Source organism: Clupea harengus, chromosome 11 (assembly GCF_900700415.2).
Source record: "Clupea harengus chromosome 11, Ch_v2.0.2, whole genome shotgun sequence".
NCBI classification, from domain to species: Eukaryota; Metazoa; Chordata; class Actinopteri; order Clupeiformes; family Clupeidae; genus Clupea; species Clupea harengus.
In genome coordinates, this window is record NC_045162.1 from 11,857,822 (window position 1) to 11,870,085 (window position 12,264).

General features: G+C 47.1%; 1 protein-coding gene across 1 annotated transcript; it reads left to right on the forward strand.

Annotated features, from left to right (window-relative positions):
* Window positions 1-2,338: 2,338 nt before the first annotated feature.
* Window positions 2,339-10,900, forward strand: crabp2a (cellular retinoic acid binding protein 2, a). Its single transcript, XM_012834922.2, has 4 exons — window positions 2,339-2,799; window positions 7,633-7,811; window positions 9,523-9,639; window positions 10,394-10,900. The coding sequence occupies exons 1-4, from the start codon at window positions 2,718-2,720 to the stop codon at window positions 10,442-10,444; spliced, it is 429 nt and encodes a 142-aa protein (XP_012690376.1). The 5' UTR covers window positions 2,339-2,717; the 3' UTR covers window positions 10,445-10,900.
* The last annotated feature ends 1,364 nt before the right edge of the window (window positions 10,901-12,264 follow it).

Below are 12,264 nucleotides of genomic sequence, written 5' to 3' on the forward strand. Positions count from 1 at the left end.
AAGAAACTGTGAAAAGGAGATGGAGAAAGATAAATCAGGGGAGGAAAATGTACTTGGCAACAGGGCAGAATGTTCCTTTACGGTTCAAGAGAGATATTGGATTCTCGTTTTACATATCCCTCTTTTTTTTCAATTTTTCTCTCTTCTTTCTCTTTTTGCTTCCTCTCTCCATCTCTGTCATTCTGTATTTTGTCTTTGATCCCTTTCTCTCTGACACACACTCTCGCTGACTCACACACACACACACACACACACACACACAAGCTTTTCAGACACTGGGAACAATGTGTGTAAAAAAATGACCTGAAGTTTTGGACACTGATCCCGACAGCTCTGCACTCTCCTTTTCTTTCCCTCTCTTTTCTTCCTCTCAGCCCCCCCCCCCCCCCCCCCCCTCCTTTCTCTCTCTCGGTCGTCTGTCTCTCCATTTAGCTGAGGGTGTGTGTGTGTGTGTGGAATCTGCCGCAGCAGCACAAATGAACAAAGGAGGCGAGAGAGGCAAGAGGAAAAGAAAGTGGATGATAAGGAGAAAAAGGAAAGGAGAGAACAGAGAGGATGAGAGGATGAGAGGAGGGAGAAAGAATGATGAGGCCAAAGACATTCCCTCCAACCTGAATGGGATTACATGCCACCCATTTAACAGGGGGGTGTCAGCACTAAAGACATGCTGTGATTGTGTGTGTGTGTGTGTGTGTTCTGGTGAAATAGTAAAATGAATGATGTGAATAAAGTGAGTATTATTCTATAATAGTCATACAAATCACAGAATATTACAACTATACTATTACTGACATGTCTGAACTGGTTATAGGGTTGAAAAGGTTATTTGTAGGTTACGTTTTCGAAGTCGCCGAATCCTTTTTAAAGAGTGTAATCTCCATAATCCCTTTGAACAACCATGCTGTGAATACAATATCTGATAACGCAGCGAAATGTAGCCTGCAGCAAAGAGTTAACAGGTGCGGAACAAAACAGCCATAAGTGCCAGGGGAGATAGGGACAAAGAAAGCGAGAGATGGAAAGAGAGATACAGACATTGACACAAGAGGCTAACGACTGAGCGTCTGTTGTTCTACGAGGAAGAACTTGCGAAGACATGAAACTATTGTGTAAACGCAGACGACGTGTGTGGTATACGACGTATCACCTATCCACGTATTTGTAATACAGCCAGTGCGCACCTCGTATGAGGTCACTAATCTTAATCTTCCTCTAACCAGCGTCATTGTATTGATTACACAACTTGGTACACAAACCATGTTTTAAAAAGATTCGGAAAAAACATCATGGTACATTGGTTGACCCGCATATGTGTCAACTACGTGTCAAGAAGTGTTTTTTTGAGAGAGAGACAGGCGCCTTCATGCGCCTGCGGTTGTCGCCCCGGTAACCCCCGCGCTAATCCACCGTGCACTGCAGCACGGAAGACCATTAATCACGAGTCAATGGTTAACGTCGCTTTTGTGCTATTACCATCAATCAGGGCCGTGTCTCTGCATCAGAAGCGCCGACCCTGCATCCCTCTTCCCGCTACCCACTGTCCAAAAACTCACCCCTCCTCTTCTCTTTCTTCCGCTCTGTCAGAGAGGGGCTAACCAACTGCTCGGACTCCCCATAGCCTCCCCCGCGACCCACGGTGGCCCCTCATCACCAAAGGACACATGCGGGGCGTTTTCATGTTCTCGGCAGCGTCTGTCCCCACGCACGCAAGTCAGCCAACTCGTCAGACACTCTTTCCCAGCTATTAGCACAAGGGCCACGCGGCGGCAGGATTCCATTTCAGGAGCCGTGATTTTATATAGCTGTGCAGTGCACCTCAAGGCAACAAGGCTGTGAGCAAGGGGGTTATGATGAACTTGGCGGGGAAATACCCCTCGGACACCCTACCCGAGTGCTGACTCACGCTCATTAAAGATATCTCACTGGTCCCCTTCACCCGCCGCTGAGACTTTCTAAAGCTGGACCAACTGATAGGCATTTGACTGGAAGGTCAGATATTGACATATGCAAACATAATTCTGCTCAAATCTGCATTCATTATTAAGTAAAATGTGGATTAAATGCACAGCCTCCATTAGTAGTGGACTATAAAGCCGCCTGTGGGATGTCCCTCAACATGGGACCTTATTTGTCATTGGAGACTGCGTCCTGGGTGCGAGGTCATTTTTTATGATGACATGTAAAGAACGTCTGTGAAAAGAGTAGAGATTTAGCATTAATGAGCATGGGCGTTTCTCAGAACGCACATGTGTTAGAGGGGGTGTGGCAAGGGGATGAGCACCGTGGCTCTCTGCACCTGATCGGGGTCGTCATTGGTCGGTGCTTTTTGACTGGCACTGAACACGGGGTGGGAGCGCGCGGTTGGCGAGAGAAGGGGCGTTTAAATTTGCGGTCATACTCTGTGGCCAGTTTTTCCACCCCGTCCCATTCATACCTCAACCTCTTATTACGCGTAGCGACACAAGCGTGATAAGGATCTCACACGGAGAGAAGGGGAGAGACAGGTTGTTAGAGAGGGAGAAAGGGCGAAAAAGAAAGCAGGTTAAAATATAGGCTATTTTACAGTGACAGAAGGGCAGCGAGACAGAAGTAACGGGACACAAACCGCAGAGACAAGGCAACAGATAAATAGGTTGTTTACAATCCGTCGACATTGTAGACATTAATTCCGGAAATATTAAATTCACATACGTTGCTGTAGGCTATTCAACTGGACCATGGAGAGCAAAATTCCAGACTTTTCGGGCAACTGGAAGATGAAAAGTTCAGAAAACTTCGAGGAACTTCTCAAAGCACTGGGTGAGTTTTCATAAACATCTTCAATTTAATAAAGTTCTTCACCGCTGTGCCAATCAAACGTATATCCGTGACTGTGTGTCTTTCCGTTGGTCGGACAGCTTGACCCAAACCCACTGCAGCTTGAACACACACACACACACACACACACACACACAGAGACAGAGAGAGAGACCAACCACACACACAGCTGCGCCGTCTCCGCGTCCCATGTGCGGGGGTCTTTGTCATTTTGACACACCGGACAACTCAATGAGAGAGCTGCCCCACACCAGCTCCACCCAGCGCCCCCTCGCCTCCGGCCACAACAGCACCAAACGGCAGTGGCACATGTGTCCGTGTCATTACTCTCGGTCTGTCTGTCTGTCTGTCTGTCTCTCTCTCTCTCTCTCTCTGTCTGTGTGGGAGGGAGGCTGTTTCACTATGTGTGGGAAAGGGTGGTGCATAGATAAAACCTGATCGACTGGTAAAAGCATATTAATTGGAGGCACAACTAAACGAAAGGAGGTTAAACAAGTTCAGTGCATCTCTCTCTCTCTCTCTCTCTCTCTCATGAACAGTACAGGGAATGATCGGCCAACGCCTGCTCATTTGGCTAGTCATGCGGGAGTGAATAAGAGTGCATGCCCATTTGTTCTTGTGTACTGGTGTGTGCCTAAAGGTCTGAGAAACACAAAGATTATATTATCGGCAATTTTACAAGACTATTTAACATGACTCGGTGCACATGTCAATGTGCTTGAGATTAAAGAGGGATGACCTCTCTCTCTCTCACTCTCTCTCCCTCTTTCCTTGTATCAGTGAATGCTGCCTGTGTTGATGACTTCGGGTTTAAATACTACCATTGTTCTTGCGGGAATAACCGGAGCGTGTGCGAGTACAGTCGTCCTCGCATACCAATATCCCGGATTGATAGACGCTCCAATTACCATAGAAACGTGGCTTTTCAAGTCCCTCATTACCGGCCCGGTGCAGAGTGAGGCAGCGTGCTGAGCAAGCCGTGTTTGGGACGGGTGGGGGGCAGACGGGAGTTGAAGGGGCCACGGCTGGACCACTGAATGGCAACACAAAAGAATAAAGAGAGTGGGAGGAGTGCAGGAAAGAAAGGGGAAAAAGGCAGGAGAGGGCGACTATTGAGGAGATGGTGAAGAGGAAAGCCTTTGAATGGGCTGGATGGATGAGTGTGTGCCCTGGGTAAGAGGGAGACAAGTGCATCATTAGGGAAGGTTAAATGGAGTGCTTGTGTGTCTGCTTGGGGGAGCATGTGTGTGCCAGTGTGTGTGCCAGTGTGTGCATGCTTGCATGTGTGTGTGTGTGAGTGAGAGAGAGAGAGAGAGAGAGAGAGAGAGAGAGAGAGAGAGAACTGAAAGTGTAAATTAATGCCTACATATTCATATGTTGCATGAATTTGTGTGTAGGTTAATGTACATGGTAGTGTGTCAAAACTTCAAGGATGAACAGAAGCAGGAGAGAGAAAGAGAGAGACATAGAGGGTATAGAAATGGATCCATAAAAAGAGAGGGACAAACTGAATTTTAGGAATGTGGATGATTGACAGGCTGTCGGCGTGAGAGGAGCTGACTGACACACACACACACACACACGCATGCACACAAACACACACACACTCACACACACACGCATGCACACAAACACACACACACACACACACACACACACACACACACACACACACACATATAAATGCATTCTTGCTCTCCCAATCTCATCAGCCATGTCTCTTTGTCCTTCCCTGTATTTCTCCCCTCTGCCCCTCTCTCTCTCTCTCTCTCTTCCTCTCTCTCTCTCCCGGTCTCTTCCTTTCTCCCTCTCTCCCCCCTTCTCTCCCTCATCACTGTCTTTATTGACAGTGAGGGATGGCCCATGGCTTCCCTGTCATTACAGGACCTGTGCACAGCTGGGCGCAACCTGTCACCATTCCCCCTCCTCCTCCATCCTCCACTCCCTATCCCACTCTGACTCAAATGTTTCCTCCGACCCCCGACCTTTGCCCTTTGACACTGACCCTGACCGCGTGTGTGTGTGTGTGGTCATTGTTTAATGTGGGCTGTGGGTCTGCCTGAGGCCTTGATCTTAGAGGGGCACTGGAGGCTTCTGCTAACTTCATTAGATGATGCCTCCTCCAGGAGTAGCACAGGAGCCAGCCCAGGGCTACATACTCACGGAAATATGCTGAACGCGGCGCATGCGCACGCACGTGTGTGTGTACATTTTATAGAGGGTATGGAGAGTGAAGTTTGTCTGCATGCCAGATTGAGACATTTTTCACTCATGGAAGAGTGGATATCAGTGTGTGTCTGTTTGTGTGAAAGTCTGCATTGTAGACTATTCGTGAGTTTGTGTGCATTTCTATATTTGTATTTATTTGTGTGCGTGTGTGTGTGTGTGTGTGTTTGTCATGGTGTGTGTATATATTTACCCTTGGTGACAGGTGGGAATGTGTGAGGGGTCAGAAGTGTGAAATTCAACTCAGAGAGCGAGCCTCTCTCACACTCTCCCTCTGCCCACTCCAGACGTCTCCACCTCCCTCTCTCTCTCTCTCTCTCTCTCTCTCTCTCTCTCTGTCCCTGTCTTACTCCCTCCTTGTTCCCTGTCCTCTTTTCTTCATGTTCCCTCTTCTCCCCCTCTTCTGGGATTTTGTCTGCTTCAGACAGTGAAGCTCCCGCCCCCCTTTCTCTCTCCTCTCTATAGTTCCTCTCCTTTGTGCTCTCCCTTCCTCCCTCCCTCTCTCAATGAGCTCTTTTCTGCCCCTCCTTCCATCTCTCTCTCTCTCTGTCCTCTTTTCTCTCTCTCTCCTCCTCTCTCTCTCTCTGTCCTCTTTTCTCTCTCTCTCCTCCCCTCTCTCTCTCTTGTGTCCGTGCTGCTTCCTGAAAGGAAGGTGTAACAGATTACCACGTCCCCCTGGGCCACTCCAATAACTTCCCTCTCTCCCTGCGAACACACACACACAGACACACACACACATACACACACACATGCATGCACACACACACACACACACGCACGCACGAATGCACGGTCACACACACACACACACACACACACACACACACACACACACACACACACACACACACACACACACACACACAAATGCATGGTCACATACACACACACATACACAAATATATATATATATATATATACAAATATATGAATAAATAGATATAAATATATACATACACATACACCAACTACACTCATATTGACACCAGCATGGAGAAACCCACACACACAAATACACCCTTATCTGTGTGTATGTGTAAATGTGAGTGTGTGTGTGAGTGTCTTAGGGCAGCATCCACATGCTTTTCATCCACTTGATATTTGTGTGTGTGTGTGTGTGTGTGTGTGTGTGTGTGTGTACCTATTCCCAACAACCCTATCACTCTATCCCTCCCCTCTGTGGTGTATTGGGTAGGTTTGATTAGAATTTGATCTGTGATGAAGTCATCACATGGCGTCAGGAGTTGTTGTTCTGGCAGATGTGTGCAGGGTTTGGTTCCTCTGTGGGGAGGACAGATGTGCTGGACTCGTCCTGCAGTTATGACATCATCTTTTCCTCTGGCTGGGCCAATCACTGGCCGAAGGCCTGTTAACTGCACACCACTCCACCATTCTCTCTCTCTCTCTTAATATTTTCATTCTCTCTCTTTGCCATTTCTCTTACTTCTCCCTCTCTCTTCTCGCTGTCTCTCTCTCTCTACCTTCTCTCCTTCTCCCATTTCATTTCTTTCCCTCTTTGTCTCTCTCTCGCTTTGACCCCCCCCAGTCTCCAGACTAGCTGTCTTATGTTTAGGATACGTATGTGAGTATGTACTGTATGGATGCTCTTTAGGTGTTTCAGTATTATGGTTTACAGATTAAAGATGTAATAAATGAGTCACAGACTACGATGCTTTTTTTTTTGTTATTTCATTCTGGGCATCACAGAGCACCAAATAATTTTATATTTCATAGGTCATGTGTTCCAAAGACTGTGCCTTACTGGAATTTTACAGTGAAGTTATTGCATTTTACACAATGAATTTTAAGACATTATCAGATGTTTTTGAGGACATTGGAAGACCAGAACGTGTAATTTCCATAATTAAAAACAGCTCAGAGGTTTTGAGAACCCAGATTCTGATGTTCTGCCAGAAATGCACATTATGTTACACAACAAACCTCTAAGTGGGAAAGTAATTTGCCTGAGAGAGAAGCAACCAATAGTCACCATCCTAGTGAGGATGACAGAAATGATGCTAAGGCCAGGCCTGGCATATTGATGCATGGAGAACATTTAAGGAAGACTGAATGATAAACTTATAAAGAACCAGATTTGTATGTAGAAGGGGGCTCTTTGTGATAGTGAAGGACTTAAAATGTGCATGAGAATACATACAAAAGGTGTCATAAGATTAAATATTATAAATATGTAGATTACCAGGTTTGTTTAAATGTGAAGGACTGGGATGCTCTCTCAGCCTTTTCTTCACACACATAAATATAGGACTTGGTGTGCATTCTCTACAGTACTCATGCTGGAGTATGCATTCTCTACAGTACTCATGCTGGAGTATGCATTCTCTACAGTACTCATGCTGGAGTATGCATTCTCTACAGTACTCATGCTGTAGTATGCATTCTCTACAGTACTCATGCTGGAGTATGCAAGCCCTGCTTCACTTTTGCTGTAGAATAGGTACTCTACTCATGATGACTTGGCACGTGTTTTTTTCTGAATGCATTAATTAAAAGTATATCTGTATTTGTGTGTGTGTGTGTGTGTGTGTGTGTGTGTGTGTGTGTACATGTACGTGTATCTTTCCTCAGGAGTGAATGTGATGCTGCGTAAAATCGCCGTGGCAGCAGCCTCCAAGCCTCAGGTGGAGATCGCTCAGGATGGAGAGACTCTGTCCATCAAAACCTCCACCTCTGTCAGGAACACTCACATCACCTTCACCGTGGGACAGTCCTTCAGCGAGAACACTGTGGATGGGCGTCCCTGCACGGTACACAACACACACACACACACACACACACACACACACACATAGTGGATGGGCCTCCCTGCACGGCACCCAACACAGCTTGTGTGGGGCCCAGGGCAACCAGTGGGGAGACCTGACGTCAACCTACCCCCGCCCCCCCTAGCACTAGCCTAGCTCACACACTAAAATCACACACTAGCCTAGCTCACACACTAAAATCACACACTAGCCTAGCTCACACACTAAAATCACACACTAGCCTAGCTCACACAGTAGAGTCACACACTAGCCTAGCTCACACAGTAGAGTCACACACTAGCCTAGCTCACACAGTAGAGTCACACACTAGCCTAGCTCACACACTAAAATCACACACTAGCCTAGCTCACACACCAGAATCAGGGCACCCGCTCCAGCAAGGATGGAAAACCGATTGCGCAAAAGTCACCATTCCAATTGTATTGCTAATACACATAGATCTGCCACTGTACACACACACTCAGCACAGTTACAGGTGTGGGTTAGCCTCAGCCTTTTCGCAGCTGTGAAAACACACGCACACGCACACGCACACGCACACGCACACGCACCCACACACACACACACACACGTATCTGAATAAATACCAAATAACAGAGTAGAATTCATGAAATACATCTATTCATCGCACTGTATGTCCTAGACCACAGTAACTGATCAGGCCATGCCCCTCTGTCCCTTCTCTCTCTCTTTCCTCTGGGGCCTGCATGACCAGGCCATGCCCCTCTGTCCCTTCTTTCTCTCTCTCTCTCTATTCTCTGTGTGTGTGTGTGTTGAGGGGTGTTTGTGCTTGTGTGTATTTGTGAATGTGTTTGTCCTTGTCTCGCTGTCTGTTTCTCTCTCTCTCTCTCTCTCTCTCTCTCTCTATGTGTGTGTGTGTGTGTCGTGTGATGAATCTGGCCCATCAGCTGTTTTCTCTGTAGAAGGTTTTGATCACGTCCCTCATCTCAGAGGAGCTGTGGTCTAACAGCTGACGTTCGACCAGCTCTCTTCTTTCCTCTGTCTCTCCACCACCTCACTCTTCTTCTCCTTCTCTCTTATTCGCTCCCCCTCTCTCTCTGTTTCTCTCTATGGGCTCTGGTGTCTCTCTGCAACCCCTCCCACTCCCCCACCTCACCCATTTTCCCCTCTTCAATCTGATATTCCCTCAGTAACTATCCTCATCAGTCATCACTTCACATCTCTCTCCCTCTCTCCCTCCCTCTTACACTCTATTTCCCATATTTGTCTCTATCTCTCTCCCTTCCTCCCCCCTCTCCCTTCATCTCCAACCTTTCTCTTTCTCTTCATCTCAGTACACAGTTCTGTATATCAATGCCATTGTCCGTCTCCAAAGCAAACAGCCTTCATTATTCAACACTAACAATGAGGGCAGAAAACATTAACACCTCCCAGTCAATCTCTCTGTTTTTTCCCTCTCCCTCTTCTCTTTCCTCTTCTGTCTCTCTTTCTCTCTCTCTCTTTCCGCCTGTCTCACTCTTGACCCTCTATCTTTCTCTCTCTCTCTAACCATTCCCCTTCTCTTTTTCTTTCTTTCTCTCTCTTTCCTCCACTCTTCCCCACTTTTTACCCCTTTCTCTCCTCCACTCTCTCTCTCTCTTTCTCTTCCAGAGTTTCCTTTCTCTCACACACTCATTCAACATCAACAGTGATTTGTTTGGATTGTTCACACGCCCTCTCTGGTGTCTTGCAGAGTTTTCCTCGTTGGGAGACAGACAGTAAAATCAGCTGTGATCAAACATTGGTGAAGGGGGAGGGCCCGAAGACTGCATGGACCCGTGAGATCACCAACGACGGCGAGCTTATCCTGGTAAATCTGCTTACCTATTGGTTACCCAATCTGTCTGTCATGCAGAGAAGGGGGAATGTGGTACTTCCCCATGGAATGACATGTTTGCAATCCTTGGCAATCACTGATTATGGAACTGGCCAGATCGAGGGGCAGGCTCAGCTGCCATTCCAAATGTGTGTGGTCGGCACCAGGCTGTGCTCTGAAAGTGTGTGTACAGCTATATGTGTGTGTTTGTGTGTGTGTGTAATTTGGTGCAAGTAGGATGTATGTGTGGAGAGAAAGGGGCGTGTGTGGGCTCTTCTCATTGAAATGAGTGTGTGTGTGTGTGTGTGTGTGTGTGTGTGTGTGTGTGTGTGTGTGTGTGTGTGGGCGCGTGCTAATGTGTGTCTGTGTATGCAGGCCTTAGAAGGCAGGGCCAAAACAAAGCCATGAATTACCCCAAACATCCTGTGACTCAAAGGGCAAACTGCTGGCGTCCAAACCACCCCCCACCCAAAACACACACTCACATCAGATGATGTCAATGAGGTGAATGAGGCTAATTCTCAGGTGTATGGGAGCTGTGTGTGTGTGTGTGTCTGTGTGTGTGTCTGTGTGTCTGTTTGTTTGTGTCTGTCTGTCTCTGTGTGTGCTGTCCTCTTTATGCATCCGATTACAAGAGCCAGTCTCCATGGCGATCGCTCCATGTTTGTGACAACTGAGAGAACTCATTGAAGAGAACGTTCTCTTCACGCTCTCCGAAAATAAACACACACCTATCTCTCTCTTTCAGACCATGAGCGCTGATGACGTGGTGTGCACCCGCCTCTACGTCAAAGAGTGAAAGACAAGAAGTACAGAGGAAAAGAAAAGAAAAAAAGGATCATCCAGTTATCCGTCTGACTCTCTCCCTATCTCTCTCTTCCTCCTGTTCACACTAACCCACTATAAGACCCTCCTCAGCCTACAGCTGGGGTCCGCTAGTCATCTCTAGCATGTATTTAACCTCCCAGCCAGTCAGCCAGTATATGTGTGTGTGTTAGCCTGTGCTAAGGCGAGTGTGAATGTGTATTAGCCATGATGTGTGTGTGCACATGTGTGTGTGTGTGTGTTCTGCTGGCTCCTTTTGTTAAATTGTTAATTGTCTGTCTTTTCTCTCTTTCCACCTTTCACTTGGAAGTTTTATATTTATTTACTAAACGCTGATACTCTGGTAAGGTTTTTACTGTGTCTTTTATATGGAATGTGTTCTTGCAGATGTGACCATAGCTGTCGGAGAACAATAAAGCACATTATGACATGGGCAGCGTCAGTGTCGATTTCTGCACAATCATGCTACACAGCACACATGATGAATGGTTCTCAAGTGTATGTGTTAGACAGCTTATGTTCACAGTGGACAGACACACACACACACGCGCACCACCCACAGGCTCCTGCTCATCTTATTTTAGCCCTACTGTCAGCTGTCTGCAACTAGAATAACTAGTCTCTCTGTCTCTCTCCACCCCTCTCTTGCTCTCTCCACCTCTGTCTGTTTTTCCATCTCACTCTGTCACTCCCTCTCTCTCTCGCTGTCAGTCAGTGATCACCATGACGCACGTTCTCTGTCGCTGTCTTTCTCTTCTTCTTTTGAATTTTGATCTCTCTCTCTTCTGTTTCTCTAACACTCCTGGTCTCACAGTAACCTTTTAGTTTGCTGTCCAACTAAACAGTATATCTGTGTGTGTGTGAGAGTGTGAGTGTGTGTGTGTGTCTGTATGTGTATATCTATATCCATGTGAGTGTACATCTGTGTGAATAGTGTCTGTCTGTGTGTGTGTGTGTGTGTGTGCGTGTGCGTTTGTCTGTATGTGTATATCTATATCCATGCGTGTGCGTGTGTGAGTGTACATCTATGTGAGTAGTGTCTGTCTGTGTGTGTTTGTGTGCGCGTGAGTGTGAGTTTGTCTGTATGTGTATATCTATATCTATGCGTGTGCGTGTGTGAGTGTACATCTGTTTGTGTAGTTTCGGTCTGTGTGTGTGTGTGTGCGTGTGCGTGTGGGTTTGTCTGTATGTGTATATCTATATCTATGCGTGTGTGAGTGTACATCTGTGTGTGTGTGTGTGTGTCTGTGTGTGCGTGTGCGTGTGTGCAGGGCCGCAGCTCATGTTTCCACTTCCTGGCTGCCTCACACATCTTTTTTACTTTATCTCCGGCTAATTCAGGCCAGAGGTGTCCCGCTAGTATCAGTGATCCATCACCGTATACACACAAACACACCTGTCGACATGGCAACACTGGACGAAATCAGGGAAGAGAGCCACCAGACAGACATCTGCTCTGGCCACTGAGGGCAGAGATATCAGACATGGGTTTGACCACTGGGGCGGGCTGACCTGTGGAGAGCCACTGGGCAGGGCTACTCTGACAGGAAATGCCAATGGGATTACAAAGTGGAGATGATTGACAGCAGATGTGCTTAACGAGGAAGGGGGATCATTAGGGAAAATGGAAATAGAAAAGGTCTGGGGATGAAAATGGATATGTGCGAGTGTATACACACACACACACACACACACACACACACACACAACCACACACACACACACACACACACAGGCATGCTTGCAGGCACACTCACCTACAGAAACACGCACACGCACAGGCACACGCACACG

Bases quoted from the DNA above. Each gene is read 5' to 3' on its own strand.
- crabp2a (XM_012834922.2), top strand. From the start codon at position 2,718: ATGGAGAGCAAAATTCCAGACTTTTCGGGCAACTGGAAGATGAAAAGT. The intron at 2,800-7,632 runs GTGAGTTTTCAT...ATCTTTCCTCAG, and splicing joins GGAACTTCTCAAAGCACTGG to GAGTGAATGTGATGCTGCGT. The intron at 7,812-9,522 runs GTACACAACACA...GGTGTCTTGCAG, and splicing joins TGGATGGGCGTCCCTGCACG to AGTTTTCCTCGTTGGGAGAC.